At 47.1% G+C, this 22593-nt stretch overlaps 2 protein-coding genes across 4 annotated transcripts in view; one reads left to right on the top strand and one right to left on the bottom strand.

Annotated features, from left to right (window-relative positions):
• Window positions 1-496: 496 nt before the first annotated feature.
• On the bottom strand, window positions 497-9818 carry LOC115530943 (guanine nucleotide-binding protein subunit alpha-13). Its single transcript, XM_030339798.1, has 5 exons — window positions 9461-9818; window positions 8572-8798; window positions 4121-4171; window positions 2918-3118; window positions 497-2542 (listed from the first exon to the last, which is right to left on the bottom strand). Exons 1-5 carry the CDS (start codon window positions 9741-9743, stop codon window positions 2171-2173), a joined length of 1134 nt encoding a protein of 377 aa, XP_030195658.1. The 5' UTR covers window positions 9744-9818; the 3' UTR covers window positions 497-2170.
• A 206-nt stretch (window positions 9819-10024) lies between these two features.
• Window positions 10025-22593, top strand: part of LOC115530942 (regulator of G-protein signaling 9) — a 13848-nt gene continuing 1279 nt past the window's right edge. Inside the window, exons 1-19 of one of the 3 annotated variants that reach the window (XM_030339795.1) lie at window positions 10025-10466; window positions 12615-12711; window positions 13975-14025; window positions 14276-14382; window positions 14700-14751; window positions 15147-15205; window positions 15468-15544; window positions 15672-15753; window positions 16980-17042; window positions 17581-17610; window positions 17812-17873; window positions 18665-18778; window positions 19010-19125; window positions 19497-19584; window positions 19763-19901; window positions 20299-20381; window positions 20858-20981; window positions 21883-22298; window positions 22527-22593. The exon at window positions 22527-22593 is cut by the window's right edge and continues 1279 nt beyond it. In XM_030339795.1, the coding sequence (XP_030195655.1) occupies window positions 10398-10466; window positions 12615-12711; window positions 13975-14025; window positions 14276-14382; window positions 14700-14751; window positions 15147-15205; window positions 15468-15544; window positions 15672-15753; window positions 16980-17042; window positions 17581-17610; window positions 17812-17873; window positions 18665-18778; window positions 19010-19125; window positions 19497-19584; window positions 19763-19901; window positions 20299-20381; window positions 20858-20981; window positions 21883-22298; window positions 22527-22593 (1896 nt within the window). In that variant the 5' untranslated portion in view covers window positions 10025-10397. Of the gene's footprint in view, window positions 10467-12614; window positions 12712-13974; window positions 14026-14275; window positions 14383-14699; window positions 14752-15146; window positions 15206-15467; window positions 15545-15665; window positions 15754-16979; window positions 17050-17580; window positions 17611-17811; window positions 17874-18664; window positions 18779-19009; window positions 19126-19496; window positions 19585-19762; window positions 19902-20298; window positions 20382-20857; window positions 21754-21882; window positions 22299-22526 lie in introns of those variants that run through there. The other 2 variants (XM_030339796.1, XM_030339797.1) reach the window with 2 other exon arrangements.

Here is a 22593-nt window from a genome sequence, read left to right as displayed (position 1 = left end):
AACAAATGTGTTACAAATATGTGTTAAACACTTCCCGTGACAAGAGAGTGGCGACATTGTTATTATACGATATATGATATTGTACATGGATATAATATAAGGAGAGCGTAGACGATGACCACGCCCACTTCCCCCGTTCGCTATGAACGTAAGATCGGCGGAAATACACAGTAATACCAGTTATTACATTCAGAAGTAGACATATTAGACATGAGGGGTTAGTAGACATATTACTATTATATTAATGCTGGAATTCCACTACCCCACTGCATAGAGGCTTGTGGAATGTAAATTGGTGAATCATTTTTTGAGTCTTGTATGACTGCAAATAATTCCATGATTACAGTGCACTTTGTTTGCTGGGAAACATTTCTATGATTGGGTCTAACATAATTTCCTTACGTAGGCCTACTGCAATCTATCCCTACCTTATTTTCTCTTTAATGCAAAAACAAATCCTATGTGTGCTCATGTATTAAGACAAAGACACATTCAGTAAGGGATGGATTCATTCATTCCATTAGAAAAGTGTGTTTTATTGATACGGTTACAGTGGCACAAGACTAGACACTGAGCATAACACGTTTCTGTGACAAAAACAAAAACAAACAAACACTATAATCAATTAACAGCTAAATCAAAGATTATCTTCATTGGAAATGCAGTGATTTAAGATGCATTTAGAACAGCAAATTAAATGCACTATTTCTACAACCATTTACATAAGGAGGAAGAAAGAACTCAAAATGTATTTACACGGCGACAGATTACAGTATGTACATGGTAAGGACTGGAAGCACAGTTAAGTATACAGCAGTGCCATTTCAGGGTGAAAACTTCGATGTACGTGAACGGACAGTGGAATAAGAATAGGGTGAAGAGAGTGACCTTAGTACAGGCTTCTTGCAGCAGCCGCAGTTCTCTTATAGAGTGGCCTCACAAATACAACGCAGTGGCTCATGATCTGAATAACCTTCAATTCCATTTTTTTGTCTAAGGTTTATCGTATGGATATATTTGTAACGGAAAAAGCAAAGCTTTCTTTTCGGGAGAAACACCTTGAAAACTGAATTTCTTTTTAAGCCAAAACGTTAATTCACAACACAGGTTATGTGCTTAAACAAAACGGGGTTACAGTATATTCTACAAGTAGTAGTTGAAATTTTCTGTACAAATATTAACAAAGACATTCATCGCTCAGGCAATCAGGGGACAATCTTTCCGTTCCTTAAGGCAACCGAATGAAGAGGGTGAACGGTGTTTCGTAGGGATGGGCCACGTTTTGGGTCAGGGTTACGATGGTTTACAATGAAACCAGCAACAACTATTGTACAGTACTGGCAGAACCATGACACTTAAGACACCCAGATTAGGATAAGATTAAACTGAACAAAAAGCTACTAACAAAACTAAGACATTATCACAAACAGTGGTTTCAATTCAAACCTGAGAAAAAGCAGTGTGGTGGCCCCACTGGCCACTGCATTATGGCTGTTTATTTGCCCTGTGTGGCTTTGTTATATTTTTTTGTAATAAAACAAAAAAAGTATTGCAAAATTAGAGCTAGTACGAATTGGGTTTAATGAGGACAAGCCATGCAGAAATACCAAGCACGTGCTCCCCGCGGTCACAAATGCGTGTGGTTTGTTAAACAGTGTTTAAAGGCGCCCGTTCAGACTGTGTGTGGAACTCATTCTGGGTTCGATCCTCTCCCGCGGGGGGGGGGGGGGGGAAGGGTCGGTCGGATCTGGGGCAGCCTGGGCGTTGGGGTGGCAGGGTAAGTTCAGGTCCGGCATGGACTCTGCGTTGCTGTTGTTGTCGTCAGCCAGTCAATCAAGTTCCCCACTCTGCCCCCAAACACACAACACCGGAACCCCACTCCGGGCCCGACCACCCCCTCCACCACCAGGGTGGGAGAGGAGGAGGCGGGAGAACCTTTTGGAGACACAAGTTAAAACCAAAGTTTACGAAAAAACTAAAACAAGAGGGGGTACGGAGGAAATTAGAGGAACAGCCAATTCCTCTGTGAGGCCGGCCTTTCCTAGCTCCTCTTCCTGGACGGAGGACAGGAAAATGATCACCACACCGCCGCCTACAGGCGGGAGGAGACATGTTAAGGCGACAGATGAGGGGCGAGTGGCGCGTGGCTAGGGAGCGGGCGGGGGAGAGGTCATTGCAGCATCAGCTGCTTCAGATTGTCGTGCAGTATGGTGTCCTTGACGTCGCGGAACACCAGCCGGATGTTCTCCGTGTTGATGGCCGTGGTGAAGTGGTGGTAGAGGGGCTTCTGGTTGGCGTCGCGGCGCTTGGCCCGGAAGCATTCCACCATGAAGGCCTGCACGTCGCGCAGGCTGTGCTCCACCCCGGCGTAGTCGGGGAAGTAGTCCCGGAGGACCACGGTCTTCACCTTCTCCTCCAGGAGGTCCGTCTTGTTGAGGAAGAGGATGATGGACACGTTGACGAACACGCGGTTGTTGACGATGGTCTCGAAGATATTGAGGGACTCCCGGAGGCGGTTGGTTAGCCGGTCCTCCATCAGCACCTGCAGATACAAGGGGTCGGATTAAAAGTGGACATTTATCCCAGAAGTACAACCCATTTACTTTGGTTAAGGGGTTTTGTATTGAAATGGAAAGATTCGTTCCGTTTCAAAATATAGTTTGAAGAATGAATTAAGGCTAACGATAACAAATAAAAACACAAGCTAATTAAAATGCTATACAGACCAGCAATTTAACGAACCAAATAAATGAGCAATGATTGCCAACTCTTTCAAGTCCCCCACATTTTACCTCCCAAAGCAAACAACTAACTCGGAAGTTATCTCACGAGCCGAGCTAAGCACAGCATGCCTAGTATGAACCCTAGATAACAAAGGTGTGTGTGTGTGTGTGCGCGCGTAGGACGGCCCCCTCACCTGGTCGTATTCAGATGAGGAGACGAGGAAGAGGATGGAGGTGACAGAGTCGAAGCACTCGAACCAGCGCCGCCGCTCCGAGCGCTGGCCTCCCACGTCCACCATCTTAAAGGGCACGTTCTTGATATCAAAGTCGTACTCGTGGATCCCCTTGGTGGGCTTGCGGGCCAGCAGTATGTCCTGCTGAGTGGGCACGTAGCTCTGGGGGGAGGGGCGAGAGAGAGAGAGAGAGAGAGAGAGAGAGAGAGAGAGAGAGAGAGAGAGAGAGAGAGAGAGAGAGAGAGAGAGAGAGAGAGAGACGTTAGGCCAGTGATTTGCATAAATGTGTGATATGCAAAACAAAGCAAGGGAGACGGAGGGGTGGGGCTTGGTGATGGACAGACAAGAGTGAAATAAAGAGAAAGGAAAATAAGTAGGAAATACACGACAAACAACGAAAATATCCGACAATATCCACCATTACTCTCGGCTCTGGGACTCTATTTGTAATGCAAGTGAAACCAAACAGTACAAATGGAATAACTATATCGCTCTATCCGTTCCAACTGGCGACCCATTGTCCTCACCGGACCCCCGTCAGACAGCTCGGGCCCTGGCGCACACGACTCCATTCGGGCCCTGGCGGCCCTCTGTTAGCAGAGAGCTTGTTGGAAGAGTGGGAGAGGGAGTTGGGGAACGATCTGTCATGCAGGGTTGTCTCGTTTTGCTCACATGGTAGCAACCAGACGAGCTGTGAGCTTCTGGTCGCACCAGTACCGTTGGTGTCAAGGCTCTGCGGTATGACAACCAAAACCGCTCATTTTTGCTACACCAACCAAAGCCGAGGAGAGGGAGAATTAGAACACACGTTGAGATGTATAACGAAACGGTGCAACCAAAGTCCTGGTTGGGGACACCTATTCATAAGTAGAAAGAGGATACTGGCTTATTACCCTTGAAATATGCGTCAGATCCACAGCGTGTCGCACTGCTTTCAGTTTGCGTTTCCCCAAACGGTGAAACCCGGAACTGAAGCCAGAACTTCTCACGGCATGTCAGTTGATCAGTCAGCATATTCCTCTGCCAATGAACACCCCCGCAGCCTCTGAAGGCTCATGAGCCACCAGCCGTTTGGCCGGCAGGAATTTCCCATACAAAAAGATGGGTAGTAAGTAGTAACACCATTGACATGCCAGCGGTGTAGGATGAAAACACGGTTCTTACCGGTTCCCCAAGCTTTTCCACGTTGTCCAAGAAGTACTTCACCGACTCGCCCTGCAGAAAGTGACCACAAAAGAAAGAGATATTCTTTAGATAATTCCATACAATGTTTTTCGCCGGAAAAAGAAAACAATGTCATATAGGTCACGGATTCACATGTCATTAATCATAGTTTCCTAAACAGTTGGCAGTGAGGGGAGTGAATCTTATCTAAAAACGAGTCTCTTCTGTAGCTAGTTCAAGTCGATGTGACCCTGACTTCTTCTGTGGCTAAATCAATGCCGAAAACGTTGATGAATATTGAGTGAATGCCAGGGGAAATGTGGGTACAGATGTAGGATGATAGGAAAGTATGGCCGTGAGTCTGCTCTATGTTGTTTCGATTCTATCCCTGAGTTATGAGTGCGTGTCCAGACACGAAGGCACTAAGACTTGGAAGCATTCCTTCATTTCTCTCGCTTTCTCTCTCTCTCTGTGTGTCTGTGTGTCTGTGTGTGTGTTTAAAAAAAAAAACACTGTCGATAATGACACTTTGCGCTGAAAATGTCAAAAACGAATGGACGGATGTTCGTGGTTAAAACAGGTGAATACAAAATAACGTCAGCTGGGACTAGCCTTAGTGAGGCAACTGGCTGTGTGGCCATTTTTGCTCAACAGCTCTGCCCTCACCTTTTGATCTTTCTAGATGTCACCTAACTGGAAAAGCCTGTGCCTGTGTGTGTGTGTTTGTGTGTGTGTTTTTTTACACTGGGGAGGAGCACGATACGTCGCTTCTGAGTAGAGGCCAGAAAAAAACAGACAGGTCCCCCCGTCAGCACTAAAACAGGTAATTTATCGTCAACGGTTCAGAGAAACTGTACGTTTGTACTTACAGGAAATATGCACACATGAAGAATCTTCAGCAACTAACTCTGATCCTACTCTGGGGACGGGATTTAGAAATCCTCACAAAGGAGAAGGAGAAAAAAATCCCCCACACAAAAGGAGAACAGAAACCAGTAGAGCAGCTATGGCTGTCGTCACTGCGATTGGGGGGAGGGGGGGGGGGGGTGTTGGTGCAGCACGTGTCTCCGTAGAAACCCCGACCAGCCAAACCTTTGACATGTCGCCTTCTCACCCTCTCCATGAGATGACAGGCGCGGCTGTGCAGGTGCCGTCGGTGCACATAGCGCGCTTTTCACATCGTGGAGGAGATAGAAGGTGGTTGCGGTTTCAGACTTAGCACTTTCTGTCCCAGAACTTTGTTCCACTTCAGCCGAGTCGAGCAAACTAATGTGAGAGTTTTCCTTCTGCCCGCCTCGAGCTCCGGTTTGTAGTTGAGGACAACCAGTTGTTGGGGGGCACAATGGGATGAACTTGTTTGCAAACTTGAGTCTGACTCATGTGGTGTCTAAAAAGGCGTTTGTTTCCAAGTATAAGTGGTCATCTCTGTTGGACAATGGCCCTTTACCACAGCACAGGGTACCGTCGCTATGTCAGCGCTGTGCCAGAGAATACAAACAATTACTCCCATTACTTTTCTATAATGTCATCCGGGAGATTAATAGCCGAGCGCTCACGGTGGAATGATGGATGACGGATTATGTGAAACGTTTTCACCACGATGGAGAGTAGAGTATGTCCTCTACTTTCGGTTATTCAGGTTCTATCAAGTCAACCCTGATCCGATCCACCTGAACGCAGACCCTCACAGGGATGTTCGCCACGTGAAGAGAGAGCCAATCAACGGCCGACCTCAACATCTGGAATACAATGCAGGAAAGGGACCGGTTCTGACATTACACTGACTTGGAATGCGGTCATCTTTGCCAACTCCGAGTTTACTCTTAACTTGTGTACTGAATCCGTCAAACTGAACAGGAAGACGTCAACTCTTTTCCTCATTCCTGAAACGCTCCCCCCCAGATCCATTGACTCATCATAGAACAAAACACGTTAGCGGATCTACCACGCATCCCCAGATCATCTCATTTACTAACCTCTCCCACACCTCCGTCCAGTCCACTAGGGCCCCGTATTTACTCTAGTGCGGAGGCCCTGGGTTACGGTGAGTGTGACCCCCGCCCCCCTTCACCATAACACAGTGAAGTGGCCGACAGGGTCTGACCTGATGATTTACCTTCTGTTTACAGTCTACAGCTCACTCTTCAGGGATACACCCCAAAACAGAGCCAACCGACAAGAAGGAGTCAGAGGGTCTCACTGTTTGGTGGAGAAGGGGAATCACATTCCAGTCAATGCTAAAGGGCTGTGGGGGTATAGTGTGTTCTGCGCTGCATGTGCATGTGTGCAGCTGTGCGAGTGTATGTGTGCGTCCCTGACAGCGGGAGTGTGTTTTTCCTGGGAGTTTTGCGGTCTTGGAGGCCAATGGTTGTGTTTGTAACCTAAAGCTGTTTAACTACAGATCAACATTCCACCACTGATCACACTCAACAATCCTGTGTGTGTGTGTGTGTGTGTGTGTGTGTGTGTGTGTGTGTGTGTGTGTGTTTAAACCGCATTGAAACTAATTATGCAAAAATACATGTTTTCTATGATGTCCCTTCAGTCTTACTGTACTGATTCCCACCACTGACGCCAATGCTTCTCTCACAGGTCCACAACACAGGTCTCCCCAGACGTTTACATACAAAGAGCAGGAGAAGAAGACTGCAATAACATTCCAATGCACTGTTTCAGCCTCACTGAGCTCACATACGTATGTATAGAACCAAACTTTTTGTGAAGCGTTTGCAAAAATCAGAGTTGAGGAAAAGATGACTTGGAAGTCAAGGCGCCTCTACAACCCGCCGGCGTGCCCTTCTGAGTGGACGATCTCTCAGAAAGATGCCTTCTTACAAACCAGACACGAGCGGAGGTGTAAACAGGAAGCCGACTTAGTCACATGTCTGGGGCTCAGAAGAGCGCAAGAGAGATCGAGAGTAATGGAGTTTCCATCCACCTGATTGTAGATAAGACACAAATGGATTCACCAGAAAATTCCTCAAAAAATTACACCACGGTGTAGCAGAAAAATGGAACGATGGAATTTATTCGCCCAACTGGATGAGGATTCAGTGTAGATGTATGGAATGCATTGGTGCATCTTCAGACCAAACCATAGACTGATAATGTTCAACACATCTGGTACAGCTACAACAAAAAATATTTCAGTGCTACTTTTGTTCTTCAATGAAAATCCCTGTTCATTTGCATAAGCCTATCTTTCAACTTTAATAAACTTCCAGTAAATTACGACCTGACAATATATAGATCATTTGTGAATGAGGTGTAATTGAAAAGTTTATAATTACGTATGCATCATAAAATTCAGGAACCGTCAGTTTTTCCAATGAGCCAGCAGTCTCTCCCCATTACTGACAGAGCATATTGGGAAGGCAGACACTACGGCGTCTCCCTGGTGGAATTGGCTTGTGTGAGCTTTCACATAGACGGCTGTTTGTTCAGATATAATCAAAGTTGATCAAAACAAGTATCATCTTTGGCATTTGCTCACAACCCACTATTGCCTAATGGTTACAAATGGGGAGAAAAATAAATCGTGTTTCACTTTCAATACACCCACAATAAATCAAGAATCTGTTAAACATAAGGTGGATTCCCATGTTAGCAGCACTATACGTTTATGAATCACAGCAGAAGCTGTGATATTTCCGATTCCAGACACATCTATGGGGGAACCCTAAGCCAGTTTAGATACCATGGCAACTCCAGCTCTGATCCAGCCCTGGGATAGGGCAGCCTATGTTTGAGTTAACCCGGCCCATGCCTGCAGCACTTACACTATCCTGCCACCCCATTGGCTAAGAAGAGGACAACAATTTGCCTACCTAAATAACAGGACAAGGTGTTATTAACATCCATCGGCCCTTCAATAAACAGACATTTGTCCAGGAGAAAAACATGTCACAGAAAAATAATTCTGTGACATGATCCTATCGTGGTTCGTCGTTCACTTGCCTTTATAAATATCTGGACTTAATATAAATAAAGCCTATTTACTTGATAATCATTAACTGTTCGACCTCATCTCCTACACATTGTGCCATCATCTCAACTTTTTAGCTAACACGATTGGCGTCTCTTTCACATATTTGTCGGTTTAAAAGCAAAATCCATATGGATGGATAATCGAGAAAACAATCACCACTTTTTGAGTCTGCTAAACTCCCGAAACCATTGCCACTCACGATTAATGTCTATGAAAGGGTCCTTTTACGACGAGCTAAGAAGTGGTGGATTACAGAATGCCATGGCACTGCGAGTAACAACTCTGGGCGGCCGTGTGGAGGTACTCATGAAATGAGTCTACATAGCGACTGAAAGCCATTTCCTTAAGATCGATGGGGTGGAGGGTTCCAACTGGCCACAGTATGTGTGTGTGTGTGCGTGTGTGAGTATGGGTGCGGGAGATGTAATACATTATGAATAGGTGTAGGACAAAAGCCACTAACCAACTGAAACTCCCTGCGACGGTCGTAGGCGTTCTGAATGCCACTGTCTGTCCACAGAGCCGTGATGGAAGGGAGATACTTCATGAACACCGTCCTCTCCATCTGCCCATTGACGATCATGTCCGACCTGGTGTCGAAGGCCATCATGATGTCCCCGTGCTCTTTGTTGTCAGGGTCACCCCACGGGATATGAAGCTTCTCCCGGGCATCGACCAACACCCGTATGCCTAGACTCAGAGGAGGGGTTTCAGAGAGGGAGCCACACATTATCTCACAGATCAGACAGTGGAGTGCATACATACGTGATCAACAGGAAAAAACAGACGAGAACGCCAAGATACGAGAATACAACGCAGTAGTCTACACACCACCACACAAACCCATTATCTTGTGTAGTGTGTGTGTCTCTGTGTGTGGGGCTACAGTCCGCATAGAATAATTACGAAGTGGGAGTATACAACTATCGTTTTAAAAAGTAGCTTCCCGGAGGAGGAAAGTAGAAGGGTAATTGGACAACTACATAGATTCACAGATACACACACACACACACACACACACACACACACACACACACACACACACACACACACACACACACACACACACACACACACACACACACACACACACACACACAATACACATACAGACACATACACACGCGCGCGTCGACATGGGTGTGCCGACTGCAGATGGAGACTGTTTATGTCTTATTACCCAACACAGCACAAGACCTTTCCGTTTCTACACAGATGTGCTGCTGGGACACTTTCCCTTAAACTCACCCAACGCAATTAGGCCCCAGTCGCGGGAGGTTGGAAAGTACACACATAAGATAGGACTTTAAGACCCGGTGCGGCGGAGTGTTCCCAACATAAGGGCTGATTACCTTTGATAACATTGCTGTAAATGGTAGCTCGGAACTCTTCTCGGGCTTGCTGGTCGAAGTCCTGGCCATGGATGATCCGCATTTGTTTGAGGAAAGTCGACTTGCCGCTCTCGCCAGCGCCCAGTAGCAAGATCTTTACCAGGCGCTTCACGTACGTTTTATCCCTGGAAATGCATTTGTCGATCTCTTTTGATATTCGCAATTGTTCCACCTCGCTGTTGTTGAGAAGACAGACGGGCAAACAAACTTTTAACACGGATCTAGACGGCAGGAAATCCGCCATGTTCGCACAAACTTCATCGATACAAATTAGTGCACGACGTCCGCGGGGCGCGTGGACGCAATACGGCGGCGCGCACACAGAGCCAAGCCCCTTCCCTAAACTCAGGAAGTAATGATGGCTCGGCTTTCTGATTCATTTGAGGCTTAAAAATCCACTCTGTATATTTATTTCGAGTTTTTTGTGTGTGGTTGAGACAGATGTGTGTGGATTAAACAGATCCACAATGAAAACTGTACTTCGAAAGGTGTATTAATTTCAGTAGTTCATTTTGGTGTTTCAAATGTGAACACGTTAATAGGGTGTGAATATAATCGGATAGTTTTTTCTTTTATTGTGACAGCATAAACCCATTTTTATGATTTCTGAAAGGTTCTAGTGCAATGTCGCCATCTCCCGGCGGTGTGGGAAATTGATCGTGTGATGGAATAGAAAATAAGGCTCTGATTGGCGGGTTCCCCCTCCTATAATCCCAGCATCAGATGAAGAGCTGCCTGCTCGCATCTCTCCCTCAGTGTCTTCACACACCACATTGCAAAGTGCACACTTGCCGCTCATACCTTTGTGTGTGTGTGTGTGTGTGTGAGTGTGTGTGTGTGTGTGTGGTGGTGTATGTGTGTATGTGTGTGTCTGGGAACGTGACAACAATAAACAAACATGACAATCCGAAACACAGAACGGGATCATGGGCAGAGGTTCCGACCACGGATGGCATGTCTGAAGAAGGTAAGCAATACCGTTATGCGTCTCCTACAACAGAAGCGGTGTTTTCACCTTTTTTATGCTTATGTCTCTATTGTGGTAATTTCCTATATGGCGAATTAAGATGCTAGAAATGCGTTGTTGTTACAGCTGTGGCAACTCATAGGCTGGCCCAATACAATAAAATAAATCTAAGATAGCGGTCATAGATACAATGAGTAAATGTATCAGTTAAACAAACACAACGTGGACAACAGCCTCAACAACCTGGTTGTTAGAAGATCCAACTTCTGACACCTAAGGAATTAATTTATATATTTCATTTGAATTGCTGCATAGTTGTCATTTAAATCTTTCTTCGATCATCTTTATTGTTTATTGTAGCCTGCTGCGTGCTGATGAGCCAGTGATAAGGTCATTCAGTTTAATAAGCATTAACCTGGATCAGTATCAACACTTGCAGCCCTGGGCAACACAGGGATAATCCATCCAGGGACAACATGTTGGATAGCCCTAGCTCCACCATACACTCCAAGCTATTCAACAAGTAGTTTCATCTGAAGCGTCACAACAACAACATTGCCGTCCCATGCAGCTATCACCGTAGCAACTCTTTGATCCAATGTATGGACGGACTTCGATTGCCGTGTTTGGGATAGTGGTGTGAAGAGAGTGGACAGCATGCTCTGCTTCAAAGCAGAAGAGAAGGTCTGGGGGAATGGTCAGAGAGAAGCAATCTCCAGGAGCACAGCGGGTGCTTGTCATCGGGTTTTAAAGGCCCACTCTAGGTCGGCTTTGCCTGGCCTGGAGAGCCTCTTCTGTGCGGCTTCAAAGCTGGAAGCCACTTCAAACACATGGGCCGAAAGTCAGTCCTAACCTGCCCCATTCATATAAGTTCACACGGGCACAGAGACACACACACGCACCCACACACAGACACAGGCATACACACAAATGCACGCGCACACACGCAAGCACACACATGCACACATGCACACAAGCACACTAACACACAGACACACATACACAGCAGGCACTCCCACTCACGCATGCAAACACAGGTGGAAGATAAAGGTCTGGTTGAATGGGTTGGAGCTGAATGAGAAGACACTTCTTTGGGGACCTCACTGTCAGTGAACTATGGAGCTCAAAGAATAGTTCATAACCAGGTTACAACTCAGAACATGACAATACTGATGGAAGCTTTGTAGCAAAATTAAGCCATTCTTCTAGCATAAATGACCAGAATGTCTGGTGAGATTTTGGAGACCTGAACTGAAATAATAATGTGTTTTGCTATTTGCTGTACACTGCAGGTCGGCGGGCGAAGTACGGTATCGGTTCCATTTTATGATAAAGTGTACACTATGATGTAACGGTATAATGAGCTTGCTCTGTTTATCCTATTGCACTTATAATCGTATCATAAGCGGTGACACGTCTTCTGAAACATCGAAAGGCATTATGATATTTTGAACAGTGTTTCCAAAAAAGGAAAAGCTATGATGGTGATTGGCCCCAGGGCCTGACCGGGCCGGTGAGGTCAGGCGAACGACCAGAGCGATCAGGACAGGATTTCAATTGATTTCAAACAGCTTTGTTTAGTTGAAGAGAGTCTTATTGAGTCATCAATCCTGCCTTTTGGTTCCATTTACTGGCGATTTATTTTCACAAGTCAATCAACAAATCATTCATCAACGCTATCATTTAATTCATGTCCTAACCTAACATAACCCTACATGGTTTCTTAGTTCTCTCATGGCTACAGATTTGAGTCATACTAGGAGCCCACGTGGTCTTCCTGTCTCCTCCACCTCCTTCTCCTCCACCTCCTCCTCTTCCTCCTTCTCCGCCTCCTCTGCCTCTTCCTTCTACACTGCTTTCTACTCCTCTTCCCTCTCCTCCTCCTCCTCCTCCTCCTCCTCTCCCTCATCCTCCTCCTCCTCCTCATCCTCCTCCTCCTCCTCCTCCTCCTCCTCCTCCTCCTCCTCCTCCTCCTCCTCCTCCTCCTCTGTAACCGTGTTGTTCAATCAGTCGGTTCTATGTGCATGCATGCCCCGTTCTGCCCTTCAACACGACGCAGACCCCCACAACCCGCCGTGGTGTCCAAGCAACCCGTTGTCATGGCAATCCCCCTTCTCTTCCGTCTGCGTTTCTTTTTCTGTTGTGCAGGCGGAGGCGGTGCTGCTGGAGATGCAGGATCCCAAGACGGGGGTGAAGTCCCAGCCTCAGCGCCTGGTCATCACCACCATACCCCACGCCATTATGGGTGAGGGAGGGCGGACACACACACACACACACACACACACACACACGCACGCACATGTACTCGTACCCACACACACATACACATACACACACACGCGTGCGCGTACACGCACACACAAACACACATGCACACACACACATACACATACACATCCACACGCTCAAACAATCATTTCTGCACTCAAGCTTGCGCGCACAAACACATACACACACACATACACATACACATGCACACGCTCAAACAATCATTTCTGCACTCAAGCTTGCGCGCACAAACACATACACACACACACACACGCACACACACACACCCGTGTATGCATGCACCCCAACGCACATACACAACACATCCGGCTTTACATCTATCCTCAGCCTGGTAATAACATGCCACCACTTGGTAAGTGAATGGAAAACAGGGCAGTCACTACAAACACAGTATAGTGTTGTCTGGTTTCATTTGATCTATTCTTGTATTTTACAAAGTATCTCTTCTCTCCTTGCTCTGTCTCTCACTCATTCTCTTGCTCTTGTTCTTCTTTTCTCTCCCCTTCTCTCTCTCTCTCGCTCTTGAATATCTCTCTCCCACATATACACACGCACGCACGCACGCACGCACACACACACTCACACACATTAGTACAATACTGTAGATACCCTCCATAGGGTACTGTTCACATATCCAGCTGTTTTATCTCTGTGAGCGGTTTGACATTTAGAAACACATACCAGAAACACACACCAGAAACACACACACACACACACACACACACACACACACACACACACACACACACACACACACACACACACACACACACACACACACACACACACACACACACACACACACACACACACACACACACACCAGATAGCTGGTTGGCTGCATGTTTGTGTTTGGGCAGAGGCTGGATTTTCGCTTCTCTTTGCGAATTGCACAGACTTCGCTGCTTCAAAGCACAAGCCGAGTGTATTGATTGTATCAGCTAACAATAGCAACACCAGACACCCCACTGGCACTTGCTTTACTTTCCACTTCCCGCTTCATGATGCGTGCGTCAATAAGTCATGCTGTTGTCAGCTTCGCCTGTAAGTAGCCCTAGCAAGTAGACTTAGATTTAAGTGTCTGCTTAATGACTATTTAACATGTATTTAACTCAATATAAAGATCATTCATTATTAAGTCTTACATTTAACCAGCACATTCCTACTGGCACTGGTGGAAAATCGGCCTAACAACACAATGTTTTTCCCTTCTCCATAGGGGAAGATATAGTGGCATGGTTAGCTGACAGATTCAACATTGACTTCCAAGGTGAGACTTAATACAAACGCACGTATTTAAATGTGTGAGCGTGACATTCTGTTTTATCACCGTTGTACGTATTGTACTTTAGCACGCCCGATATATCCACAAAGTCTTTTCTCGAATGGTGTGTTCCTTTCTCCTTCCTATTAAGAATCATATCACGTACTTACTTGCTAACTTAAAGGTATCAATGAACTATGAAGTAGCACCACTGGCAGTGTGTCTCTGGACCCTTCATGGCTCCCTGTGTTTCCAGAGGCCCGGAGTGTGGGCTGCAGGCTGGTGGCGTTTGGGTACATCTACCCCCTGTCAGACCACAAGCGGCTGGTTCTGAAACCCGACGCCTCCCTCTACCGCTTCCAAGTAATTGTTTACATCACTGATACCCCGCCCTCTCGTTCCCTCGAAATCCCCCGTTACCATGGTCACGCATGCATTGAGTTGCTCGAGGTATTCAACAAAAGAAGAAGAACAACAACACAGACGACAACACCTTAATCCTTGTGCTTCGCACGGCTTAATCTAATTTTTCAATGCATAGGTCGCATAGGGCCCATTCTATGTATTTAAAGGCCATTGTCCCATTCTGTGTATGGAAGTGAGTCACATCCTTGCCCTTTGTAAACTCTTCCTCAACGTACAAGTTCAGCTTTTTTTCTCAATGAATATTTCCCCCCCAGACGCCGTATTTCTGGCCGGCACAGCAGTGGCCAGTGGAGGACACAGACTACGGTGAGTAGCGCAGAGCTCTCCGGTCTCGGGTCTCTTCCCTGCCCTTATGAGGGCTCATAGGAAGGGGGAGGGCCTGTGTTGTTAAGCTCCTCTGAGACCCTATAGCCCTGTTCAACGCTCCATACAAACAACCTTGAATTAACACAGTGGTTGTACCGCCCACACACACACACACACACTCACAAACACAAGCACACACACACACACACACACACACACACACACACACACACACACACACACACACACACACACACACACACACACACACACACACACACACATACACACACACACACACACACACACACACACACACACACACACACACACACACACAGACACCATCAGTTGAGTCCGCTTGAAGTCCTATACATTAATGTTTTTATTTCCAGCAATCTACTTGGCCAAGAGAAATATACGCAAGAAAGGCCTCCTGGAGCTCTATGAGCAGGTTTGTGTGTGGGTTTGGGTGTTTGGGTGTGTGTGTGTTAGGGTGTGGGTATTTGTGTGGATGTGGGTGTTTGTGTGGGCAGAGCGCATGAGAGAGAAATGGAGCACAACAAAGAGAGAGAGAGGGTGGAAGAGAGAGAGAGAGAGAGAGAGAGAGAGAGAGAGAGAGAGAGAGAGAGAGAGAGAGTGAGAGTGAGAGTGAGAGTGAGAGAGAGAGAGAGAGAGAGAGACTATCGTTGACATTGTGTTGCCTCTTGGTTCAGGAGCAGTACAACCATCTCCACAAGTGGATGAACCACAAATGGGACTTCATCGTCATGCAGGCTAAAGAGCAGTACAGGTGAGGGCCTGGCCAGTACCAACAGTACACCCATCCAAGGCCAGGAGACTATCACATGTGTCTGTGTGTGTGTGTGTGTGTGTGTGTGTGTGTGTGTGTGTGTGTGTGTATGTGTGTGTCTCTTCAGAGCGGGCAAGGAGAGAAAGAAGCCAGACCGTGTGGTGTTTGACTGTCAAGAACGTGCTTACTGGGTGGTCCATAGGCCAGCGGTAAGAAGACACGCGCACACTCACGCACACACACACACACGCGCGCGTGCGCGTGCACACACGCGCGGCTGGGACGCTCCCGTCCTGTTGCAGGCGTCTCTTCCCCCTCTTTATGCTCATTATCTCTACCCATGATGCCTCATTAGCCACGTGCGTCCACTAACAGGCAAAGGGCAAGACGAGTTAATATTTAGCTGATGGGAGAAAATCCACGAGTGAAGAGCAGACATCGTGGCCGGGGGAACGGCTGCTGGAGTGATTAGAGGCTCGCTGGGCGGGGGAACCTAAGGCAGAGCTCTTGTCATTCGTTTAGCTGAAGAAAGTATTGGAAATATCCAAACATGATCTGCACTAGACCACAGGGGAGCCAGCATGGTTTATAGATTAAAGGCTGCTCTGCGCCCCCTGCTGGAAGCCCTGGAGCATGGCACACGAGGTCAATGCAGGAGCATCTGTTTATGAGCAGCAGCTTTCCTTGAAAAATGACACAAGCAATGAATGTGAATGATTTGTAGAGGGGGGGCTCTGACAATCATTCACATTCATGTTTTTGTCATTCTTCTTCAGGAATTGTGTTAAGCACGTACTCACAAACATAATTTTGACGAGGGTCTATGCTGGCATGATGTGTTATAATTAACACTGTGGCTAACTCTCAGGGACTTTGATATCAATTATAAATAATATAGTCAATTAGATCCAATTCAATTCCCGGCAAAGAAGCTATGCTGATTAGATAAGATTAAATTAGATAAACTTTAATGTCCGTTTACAGAGATATTTGTCTAGTATTACACATCTCTTCATTCCTCATAGCAAGACATTAAAACAGCACATAAAAACATTTACACATTTAAGAGTCCAAGAGTTCATACACACAGATAAGTCCATAAGAGACAGGGGTCTCACCGTCCAATAAATGAAAGGCCATAGATTCCTCTTGGGTGTGTGAAATGATATTGGGAGTGTGTAGTGTGTTGGCATGTGAAATGTATGTGTGCATGTGATGAGCATTACTGCAGTCAACTTGTAATGGACTTGATTTGAAATCGTCTTTTTCTGATCTCTTGGCGTTTTTGTGTGTATGTGTTTGTGTGTGTGTTGGTGTGTCTGTGTGTGTGTGTGTGTGTGTGTGTGTGTGTGTGTGTGTGTGTGTGTGTGTGTGTGTGTGTGTGTGTGTGTGTGTGTGTGTGTGTGTGTGTGTGTGTGTGTGTGTGTGTGTGCAGCCAGGTACCGTCAGTGCGATGGACTATGGTTTAAACAGACTGGTAGATCCTAATGCAGTGGAGGTAAAAGGTGAGACGCATTGTGTGTGTGTGTGTGTGTGTGTGTGTTTTCCTTTGATTTTTGAGCACAGTTGTATAGGCTAGATTCAATGTCTAATCATTAAATACCATAATTATAATAATTAGAATCCATACCGGTCTCACTACATTTGGGTTTTCCCTATTATTCTTTCCTCTATTATCCTATTATATTGCCTATTATCTGTTATTAACGGTTAGGGTGTAGCTCTTGTAGAATTCACTATTGACACAATTTCTCTTCTCTTCCCTTTTATTTGCTACCGTGCAGGCTTTGGCCATGGACACACACAAACACACACACAAACACACACATAAACACACATAAACACACACACACACACACACACACACACACACACACACACACACACACACACACACACACACACACACACACACACACACACGCACATGCACACGCACACGCACACACCACCACCAGCACCACCACAGGTATTTCCAATCTGTACCACATAATATCAGTTTTCTACTGTAATCAATCATTTATTCTGTTTCCCAGACAAAAACCCCAGACTACTATGGAAGAATCGTAAGTCTGCCTGAAACACAATTTACTGAACATATAGCTGTGATACAATGAAAGATATCATCAACATCAGGCGGTTTGACAACACGCATGCCTTTGCCAGTAGCAGTCTAATGCTAACAAGCCAAACAGATTAGATGCAATGCTGTGAGCCCCTGATTGGAGCCTTGGGTCTGTAATAACGCATTTTATGTCTCCACGTAGATGATCTTTGACCAGCAGTCCATCATGAGGCCCAGGGTGAAATCATCGGTGTCCATCGGAGGGTAAGTCTGCTTCTTACAAAAATATTTATATTTCTAGTCCAGATATATCCTCAATGTCCTGCTTGCTTACACTGAATGTACTGTTTTTTTCCGTGGAACGCGTCTAATGCTTGTGTGGTTGATGAACAGATATGTGGAACAGGGAAGATTATTCATTCATCTTTTGTCGTCAATGCAGGATGCTCTTGGTTATGGTGTATTGTCCTTTAGAGGGAGAGTATTTCTGCAGTAGTTTAAAGTTGTGTACAAGGTGTGCGATTTTTGACAGGCATGGGCAGGAAGGACCTGTATTTGCTCTAAAACTGGTTTGGTTATGTATGCATCTTTATTGGTACAATATAATAGTATTCTCAATTAGCCATGTATTGGGAATAGTTGTACAGGTTAAAAAAAGTCACTATGATATCGCTTAGCACACAATGTGAGTTGTGTTTGAAGTGCTATGTCATTTAATGGAGGTCAGCTCAATATAATTGTCCCCTTAAAACTGAAATTGGTTTTGGATGACTTTCTGTTTTTTTTTACGTTTTTGAGTTAATTGACAGATAAAAAAACGCTAGGCTAGTGGAAGTGCTTATTTTTAAGAAGATTATGTCCGGTCCTAAGCCCTACCAGTTTCATATTACAAGCATATTGTAAATCCTTTACAGTCATAACATCGTAGGAGCACAGCCAACACACTCCACTCAAGGCAACGATAGAGTGGGAAGAAACCACGACAGAAACCACACTCAGAGTGTGATTCATCATTCATACAGACGTTGTTTACATTGTGGGGATGTTCCCTCTAGGTTGGTGAAACACTGCACCACCTTTAAACACCACGACCCCTTCCTGGCTCCGTGCCTGCCGAGCAACCCTTGGGTCAGCGATGACGCCTCCTATTGGACTCTGAACGGGGCGCAGTAAGGAAGTCTGGCACACATTCCAAGTACATGTCGTCATCGATGTTGCTTCATCTAAATACGTCGCTACTAATGTAAGAAGTAACGATGTGACAGACGACTCATTCAATTGCTTGATTGCGTGTGTGTGTGTGTGTGTGTTTGCACGCATGTGTGTGCGTGTGAGTGTGCGTGTGTGTGTATGTGTGTGTGTGTGTGTGTGTGTGTGTGTGTCTGCCTTTGTCTGCACAGTGTGGAGGTTCCCACCAAGATGCGTGTGGAAAGGTGGACCTTCAGCTTTGGAGAGTTGCTTTCAGACCCTCGCGGACGAGATGACTTCAGACTCTTCCTCAAGAAAGAATTCAGCGGTAGGTGGCTGCCATCTTAGTCAAAAAATCGTAGTGAGAGAACTTCTTGTTCCGTGGCACAAGAAGGAAATAAGTATAGGATGTCTTTGTTTCTTGCCCGTGAATAATCATGGCACTCCATTATGTCTGCCAGTAGGAATCTATAACTATGTGCTCCTTCAATGAATACATTTATAGTTGCAAATACTACTACCATTATTGTGTGTTTAGGCTGTATATCAGGATTTCTATGTTGTGTTTGTGTTGTGTTCTGAACCCGTTGTGTTGTGTTGTGTTCTGAACCCGTTGTGTTGTGTTGTGTTCTGAACCCGTTGTGTTGTGTTGTCTTCTGAACCCGTTGTGTTGTGTCGTGTTCTGAACCCGTTGTGTAGGGGAGAACCTGGCCTTCTGGGAGGGCTGTGAGGACCTGAAGTGGGGGACGGCGGCCACCATGAAGGACAAAGCCCAGCAGATTTACAAGTAATAATAATAATAATAATAATAATGAATGAAATTTATATAGCGCTTCATATGGTACTCTAAGACGCTTAAGTAAAAGATGAACGATAACAATTTATTTGACGCTCAAGGCAACAGATTCAAGTATTTTGTGTTCTCCAGAGCCTCATTAAGTGGATTTATTGATTATTTTTGCCAGAACCTTTCTGGCGCGGGGCGCTCCGCGGTGGATCAACATCGACGGGAAGACCATGGAGGTGACTGTGAAGGGGCTGAAGCACCCCCACAGATATGTGCTGGACGCCGCCCAGACACACATCTTCATGCTCATGAAGAAGGTCAGCGCCTGAGGGGAAGTGTGTGTGTGTTTGTGTATGTGTGTGTGTGTGTTTGTGTGTGTGTGTGTGTGTGTGTGTGTGTGTGTGTGTGTGTGTGTGTGTGTGTTGTGTGTGTGTGCTTAAAGGAATTAACAATCAATACCAAATATTAAGAGCTGTTTTAAAGTCTTTGTGATAAACATTTTGGTGCTTGTGTGTGTATGCGTTTGTACCTGTTTGTGTGTGTGTGTGTGCATGCGTGTGTGACCGTGTGTTTGTGTTTGTGCGTGTGTGTGTCAATGTGTGTGTGCGTTTGTGTGCATGTGTGTGTGTGCTGGCGTACGTGCGTGTGTGTGTGTGTCTGTGTGTGTGTGTGTGTGTGTGTGTCTGTGTGTGTGTGTGTGTGTGTGTATTACAGGATTCCTTCGGCCGCTACCTCAAGTCCTCAACATTTAAAGACACCCAGAAGAACGCTATCAGTCCTGACGAGCACAAGTTCAGGTGGGTCCCTTTAGTCCCATGACCTCTTCAACCTAATCCAGAACGCGACCCTCTTAGAAGAGACACAGGTCTGTTCTCGCACCTCCGTATTCCTCTTAGTTTCTTTATCGCTACCTCTCCTCACCTCTCGCTCTTCCTATGTAGTTCTTGGTCCCTCTCCCTCAATATGTCAGTCATTTACCGGACGCTTACGTACAAAGCAGCTGACAGTGAATTAGGACCCATGTCATTATTGATGAGTAGGTCGAGGGGTCAGTTACCACGCAGCATGATGCCTACAAGTTAGGTTGTGGGACAGAACCATCTAGAACCCTTCGTCACTGGGAGCCTAACCCCCTAGCTTCCACTTCTCTCCCTGCTCTTCACTGGTGATGACACTTCTCTTGCTCTTCCTCCCCCTCCTCCCTCCTCCCCCTCTCCCCCTTTCCTCCCTCCCTCCTCCCCCCTCTCCTCCCTCTCTGGCCCCGCCCCTGCAGCCCCAGCCAGCTGGAGCAGAACGCCAAGAAGCGGCGCCCGAGCCTCAGCCCGATCGCCGTGCGGCAGATGGAGGCGGAACAGCGGGCCAAGCTGGCGGCCAGCGGCCCCGTGGACATCACGCAGGTCATGAGCAAACTCAGCAAGCAGGGCAAAGAGGTGGCCCCGCCGGCCGGCAAGCGCTGAGCGCGCGCACGCCGCAGACGACGCCACGGCACTGGCATTTGACGCTAGCAGTCGACGCTAACGCGTCCGCGCCAGCGTAGCGCGCGTCGAGGGGCCGTACTCTTTCACGATGGTGTGAGCCAGAAGCTGAAAGTGAAGACGGCCTCTCTGTCTGCTCTTAGGGAAGGATAGATTGTAATGATGCGCCTTTGCTAGGTCAAATTGGAACATTGACAGGTAATCTTTGCACTTTTTCTCGCGAAACTGAAAGGGGATAGAACCCCAAGCTACGCAGCTACAATAGGGATTATGGAGCTGTTTTCGTTTTAGTATTTATATGCTGCTGCTATCCTGCTTGATACGGGATTCGGGAAGGAAGAATCAATGAAGCAACTTGTTGCACTGATAATCACCAGCCAGTATAGCTAATGTGGTTGAAAAGCTTTCTGACAAATGGAGAGTCAGGATTGTGTTACAGATTGAATGTAATGAATAGTGATGTAGGATGCAGTCAGCTGTTTACACAAAACGGAAGCCAGTCTTCCCTGCTCGCGAATCTGTTACCCGACTGTATTTTAGTGCATCAACCCATAATGTTATGAATGTTGTCTGGCACGTGGGCCGTCACACTGTCTGTCTCCACCGGTCGTGTCCATCGTCCCACTCATACTCTGTTCTCTGTGCTTTGCCATCAGAACGGCCCTAATAAAAGAACAGTCAGAAAAAAACATGTGTTCCTTGTCTGTCTCTCATTCTTTGTCGTCTTGTGTCTCTGTTGGTGAACCTCGCCACCTCCCATCTCCACACATCCGTGTCGTCCTGATGTTTGACCTCTGACCCCCCCCCCCCTCTGACCTCACAGCTGTGCCGCTTCACCGCCCCCGTCCCCCACCTCTCCGTCTACTCCGGCATCACCGACCCCCCCTCAGCCAACGCCTCGCCCCCGCTCCCCTTCCTCAGCCACTCCCCCGCCTGCCCCTCCCCCATCAGCGTGGCCATCGACAGCACCCCCGCCTCGGAGCGCAAGGGGGGCGCCGCGGCGAGGGAGGGGGGCGGGGAGCACGGCGCCGAGGGCGACGGCGCCGGCGGGGGCGGGGCGGCCGGGTCGAAGTCCCGCGTGGCTCTGTCTCTGGGCCGCCTGCTCAAGAGAGGCTGCGGCCCCTCCACCGTGTTCGCCAGCCTCTCGCCCAAATGCCCCGCCCCCGCCAGCATGAGCAGCCGCGTGCAGCCAATCGGCACGGACCCGCCCGCCCAGGCCCCGCCCAGACGCATCGCCAAGTGAGTATTGAATGCATGCCCCGTCTCATGTCGGGGTTTGGCTCAAGATTGGAGAATGCACGTGCACAAAATAAAAGGTCAATAGGTCAATCAAACGTTAAAATGTACAGCAAGTCCGAGGACGATGGCGACGCCCGCTAGCACAGCTCGTGTTCCATAGCTCCACCAGCTTCCTCGAGATCAGTCGGACGTCAACCTTTGCTCCATACCCTTCTCTGTCTCCACCAGTTTCTTCCAGATCAAGGTGGACATTCCCCCGGAGAGCCGGATCTACCCCATCGACTCTGAGGAGGAG

This window comes from Gadus morhua, chromosome 18 (genome assembly GCF_902167405.1).
Source record: "Gadus morhua chromosome 18, gadMor3.0, whole genome shotgun sequence".
Classification (NCBI taxonomy): domain Eukaryota; kingdom Metazoa; phylum Chordata; class Actinopteri; order Gadiformes; family Gadidae; genus Gadus; species Gadus morhua.
Note: the sequence above shows the minus strand (reverse complement) of the source record. Positions and strands in the feature narration are given on the sequence as shown.